Source organism: Rhinopithecus bieti, unplaced genomic scaffold (assembly GCF_001698545.2).
Source record: "Rhinopithecus bieti isolate Rb0 unplaced genomic scaffold, ASM169854v2 scaffold_18153, whole genome shotgun sequence".
Taxonomy (NCBI): Eukaryota; Metazoa; Chordata; class Mammalia; order Primates; family Cercopithecidae; genus Rhinopithecus; species Rhinopithecus bieti.
In genome coordinates, this window is record NW_016809139.1 from 1588081 (window position 1) to 1593484 (window position 5404).

A 5404-nucleotide genomic window follows, 5' to 3' on the forward strand; every position below is an offset into this window, starting at 1 on the left:
GTGTGCTGCAAGCCTGTGTGCTGTGTGCCCACCTGCTCTGGGGATTCCTCTTCATGCTGCCAGCAGTCTAGCTGCCAGCCGGCTTGCTGCACCTCCTCCCCCTGCCGGCAGGTCTGCTGCGTGCCCGTCTGCTGCAAGCCTGTGTGCTGTGTGCCCACCTGCTCTGAGGATTCCTCTTCATGCTGTCAACAATCTAGCTGCCAGCCAGCTTGCTGCACCTCCTCCCCCTGCCAGCAGTCCTGCTGCGTGCCTGTCTGCTGCAAGCCTGTCTGCTGCAAGCCCATGTGCTGTGTGCCCACCTGCTCTGAGGATTCCTCTTCATGCTCCCAACAATCTAGCTGCCAGCCAGCTTGCTGCACCTCCTCCCCGTGTCAGCAGTCCTCCTGTGTGCCTGTCTGCTCCAAGCCTGTCTGCTGCAAGTCCCTCTGCTGTGTGCCTGTCTGCTCTGGGGCTTCCACGTCATGCTGCCAGCAGTCTAGCTGCCAGCCGGCTTACTGCACCACCTCCTGCTGCAGACCCTCCTCCTCTGTGTCCCTCCTTTGCCGCCCTGTGTGCAGACCCGCCTGCTGCGTGCCCGTCCCCTCCTGCTGTGCCCCTGCCTCCTCCTGCCAGGCCAGTTGCTGCCGCCCGGCCTCCTGTGTTTCCCTCCTCTGCCGCCCCACGTGCTCCCGTCTCTCCTCCGCGTGCTGCGGCCTCTCCTCAGGCCAGAAGTCCAGCTGCTGATGGACAGGTCTGTTTCTCCAGAGTTGCTCCAGGGCCATCTCTGACTTCCGAAAATCCTTGCAGCCCTGAGCCCTGTCTGAGTCTCCTCTGCCGAGAGCCACTGCACCTCCAGCCAGCAATGCTGAGCCTTCTTGCTGAGTTCCCTCCAGGCATGCATCTCTCCCACACCCTCATCTCCATCCTGGCCAGCCGGTGGTCGCTGTGTCCTGCCCCATGTGTGTGATCAGTCTGTCAGCGAATAAAGTCACCACTGTGCCCTCTCAGAGGTCTTTTTTACATATCTGGCAAGCCCTGGGGAAGAACTTCGATGTGCTGTGTGGGGTGGGAGCTTTGGGCCTCTGGCCTTGAGCTGCATCCAGGCTGACAGCACCGGGGCGGAGGCAGTCCCGACTTCCCGCTGTGTGGGGTCTGCTGCTGTGGGGTCCCCTGCCAGCCTCAGCGTCTCCAGGCCCCGGGGTGCCCTTCTCTATGAATGCCCCGCACCCACCGGGCCTGGCCTCTCCCTGGGCTCCTCCCTCTCTCTCCTTTCTGTGCCTGTCTGACCCCGCACTCACCATCTTCTCACCAGCCCTCTCTTATTAAATAAAACAAATATTTCTCATTCCTGGAAGATATTTTAGAGCTGATCTCTTATTTCAAAGCATCTGTGTATATTTGTTGGACAGTCTGTGTACGGTCATCCCAATGCCTGAAGCCTCTGTGGGTCCATTTCAGTTTTCTGTCATTTCCGCCAGTTCTCACTCATGGTGTCTTGTTTCCTTGTGTGCTTTGCTGTTTGTGGCTGAGTAACCACCCTTGTGCTTGAAAAGTATTTGTGGGCATTTCTGAGGCCTCTAAGACAGGTGTGTTTGCTTTTGCCTTATGTGAGGAACCCTCTGATTCCAGGACCACCTTCAACTAAATTCATGGCTTCGATGTGTGTGGGGCACCCAAAAGGTGCTGGTTCGGGCTGCAAAGCACAATGAGGACAGGCTTATTGGGGCAGGATGTTCTCCTCTGGGTGTGCTGAGTCCCCAGGCAGCCAGCAGCCTCTGGAATGGATATAAGCCCATGCTTACTTCTGACTCCCTCTTCTCTGAGGGTGCAGCCTGTGCAGTCTCTAGCTTCATGTAGGGATGGTCTCCTTTAGACCCCACCACGAGGGGGGCTCTTGGCTTTGATTTCTGTCCTCTTCATCCTGCAAAACCATTCAATCCTAAATTTAAAATTGGCAGACCAGCGAATGCCCTCAAGAACAAAGTGAATTCTGGGTGTTTCTAAATGCTATGGGTTAGAGCAAGAGTCGTTCACCTGGGGTCTGTGACCTTGGATGAGAAGAAAAAAAAAAACGCATCTTTATTCTCCCAAACCTCTAACTGAAATGTAGTGTTTCAATCAATTATGAATGTAGCAGACAAAACTTACAGCGGCACCTGCAGCTTTGTCACCAACAGGAATGAAATGCGTGGCGTCACATTACGCTGGCTGCAAATGCTCAAAACCTCATTCTGGCCACGGCTGTTTCATAATTACGGTAGTGCAAGATGCACCTGCTGGGTTCCACCAGGCACGTTCCCCAGGGAAGCACATGCTACACATGCTATATCGCTGTATCGCCAGTTCGCTTTTCACAGTGTAACAGCCACATTCTCACATAGTTGCTTTCCTTTTACTCATCTGAAAACTCCAGAGCTTTCATGAACTGGCCAGGAAGGTCCCTGGCGCACAAAGGGCAAAGACCCCTCCCTTCGATTTGGGCCTGTAATCCCGTAATTCTTTATTCCTTTTCCAGTTTCCTGTTGCGACTAGGAAGAGTCTTCCTGTTGTTTTCAATTGTTTTCAGCAAGATGATGGGTCAAACAATCTCACCAACAGGTTTCCAGAACTGGAATCCCTGGAGAAACTTCTACTTTTCTTTTCTTTTTTTTTTTTTTTTTTTGAGATGGAGTCTGGCTCTGTTGCCCAGACTGGAGTGCGGTGGTGCAATCTCAGCTCACTGCAACCTCCACCTCCCAAGTTCAAGGGATTCTCTTGCCTCTCCTCCTGAGTAGCTGGGATTACAGGTGGCTGCCACGATGCCCAGTAAATTTGTTTTATTTTTAGTAGAGACAGGGTAGAGACAGGGTTTCACCATCTTGGCCAGGCTGGTCTTGAACTCCTGACCTTGTGTTCCACCCGCCTTGGCATCCCCAAAGTGCTGGGATTACAGGCGTGAGCCACCGCACCTGGCTTTTTTTTTTTTTTTTTTTTTTTTTTTTGGAGAGTGGGTATCACTCTGTCGCCAGGCTGGAGTGCAGGGGCGCAATCTCAGCTCAGTGCAACCTCTGCCTCCTGGGTTCAAGCTATTCTTCTGCCTCAGCCTCCTGAATAGCTGGGACTATAGGCATGCACCACCACACCTGGCTAATATTTGTATTTTTAGTAGAGACGGGGTTTCACCACATTGACCAGGCTGGTCTTGAACCCCTGGCATCGCGATCTGCCTGCCTTGGCCTCCCAAAGTGCTGGGATTACAGGTGTGAGCCACCGCACCCGACGCGACTTCTTAATTCTTAAGAATAACTGGAAATTTTCGTAACCTTCCCTTGTTGTTGGTAATGATTCCTTAATTCTTGAGTTGGTCTTTTCCTTTGAACCGTTGTATCTCTTAACTTGTCCCGGCAGTCATTTATTCCTTCACAGTTTCCGTGGCATGTCTGTGCAAATGCAATACAGAGTTAGAAGTCCCTGTCCGAGTGTCACAGGCTCCCAGGACGGAAGGGCACAAGCCCCTTGTCACTGTCATTTTCCTTTGCAAGCTCCCAGCCTGACCACCAGGACAAGGGGAGTGGGCAGGGCAGGAAGGGCTGTCCCCAGCCTTCTCTGTGTCCCGGGTCTGAGGCTGCCCTGCCCTGAGCCCCATGACTGTGTGTGTGCAGCCTCCACCCTGCTTGTGAAGGGGGGTGGGATGTGTTTGTGTTGGGGGGTGGGGGACTCACCACACAAGGACTGGGAGGGGACTTCTCATGCTAGGGCTCCCAGATCCTGCTGCCCTTCACCACCCATCTCCCACAGCCCTTGGCCAGCTGGCCTAGCCAAGTGCCCATGTCTCCCCACTGGGTGGGACTCTGTAAGGGAACGTGGTTTCTGCATCTTCAGGGCGTCCTGAGCCAGGCTGCCCTCCCTTTGGCTCATCCTGTGGGATGTGGGGGCCCTGCTAGTGTGGGAGTCCCCATTTCTAGGCTGTGTGGGTCACCCTGTGGGGAGGATGGGATAGGAAGCTCTGTGTGGGCCGAGACAGCCCTGGGACCGGGGAGACGTCTCTTCTCCCTCCCATTGCTGTTTAATTGTGACATTAGTTACCTTATTTCGGTTTTTATTTTATAAATCATTTTGAGAAATGTTTTCATCTAATTGGAAACATCTGGTGAAATTTCCTGTCCTTTCGAACTGGCCACTTCGCTCCTCATCCTCCATTTTCAGGGTCTTCTCTGCTTTGGAGGTTTTCCTCCTGTTTCAGCTGCTTTTCCATCTTTAGAATATCCGCCACGGTTTGCTTTTTTCTCTTCTACTTTTATTTGCTGTTTTGAAAAATATACATTCTGTTTTTAATTGTACTAATAAATAACTTTTAAGTTTACCTTTATGTTTATTTTTTAATTATTAAAGTGAGGAATGGAACTGCAATTTGAGAATTTCTATTTAAAACAGAATTAATCTTGCTCTTCTTAACATCAGCCCACGTGTCCACCCCCACCCACTTCTTAGTCTTTCTTGTTTAATTGGAAGCAACATATAGCATATTCCAGTAGAAACAGAACCACATATGCAATCCTAAATATTATAACAGCCAAATTTAAAGATGGCAAAAGGAACAGGTGAAATTAATTTAATAATAGATCTTATTTGACCTGGTACATCCAGAATGCTACCATTTCAACATGTGGCACGAGCCACATTTCAAGCACTCAAGAGCCACATGTGGTTAGTGGCCTCTCACATTAGCATGCAGTAAAGTATTAGGATCTTATCATTGCTATTCAATTAGGATGTTGAATATGCATCTGTTGTATGCATCTGTTATAACAGATGGGAAATTTGCATTTGCAGTTATAGCTGAGCACATTGGTTATCTGGACACAGGTCGGTGTCTTCCTTCCTGTCTTCGTATCTGGGCCAACCCTTTGACACCCCAGCCTCTACAATCTGGAGCTCTTGTCTCTGCTTCTTCTCTGCCATAGTCAGCTGAGGCTGCCATAACAAATTGCCATGGACCGGAGGGTCTTGAGCAGCAGGCATTTCTTTCTCCCAGTTCTGGAGGCTGATAGTCCAGGATCAGGCAGGGTGCCACATGGTGGGGTTCTGGAGATGGCTCTCATCCTGGTCTACAGACAGCCACCTTCTTGCTGTCTTCACATGGCCCAGATAATCTCTCCAGGGTTTCTTCTTTAAAGGGAACAAATCCCATTCTTGAGAGCTCCACCCTCCTGACCTAATTACCTCCCAAAGGCCCCGCGTCTTAATAGCCTCACATTGGAATTAGGGTCTCAAGGTGTGAATTTTGGGAGGACACAAACATTCCATCCATAACAATCACTTTGCCATTTGTCATACTTCCTTAAGTATTTCTTCCAAGAGGGATACCTGGGTGGAGTACTTTCTAAGCTCTTGGTTTTGTGAAAATACGTCACTGTTATCTTTTTTTTTTTTTTTTTTTTTTTTT

At 50.5% G+C, this 5404-nt stretch overlaps 2 protein-coding genes across 2 annotated transcripts in view; both read left to right on the plus strand.

The window, feature by feature from the left end:
- The window catches only part of TSPEAR (thrombospondin type laminin G domain and EAR repeats), a 250187-nt gene that overhangs the window by 176545 nt on the left and 68238 nt on the right, over nucleotides 1–5404 (plus strand). The gene's annotated exons all lie outside the window — the stretch shown is intronic.
- On the plus strand, nucleotides 4–975 carry LOC108539762 (keratin-associated protein 10-5-like; the record flags this gene model as incomplete). Its single annotated transcript, XM_017888653.1, has 1 exon — nucleotides 4–975. A coding segment is annotated over one exon (720 nt), but the record flags the coding sequence as incomplete, so codon positions are not given.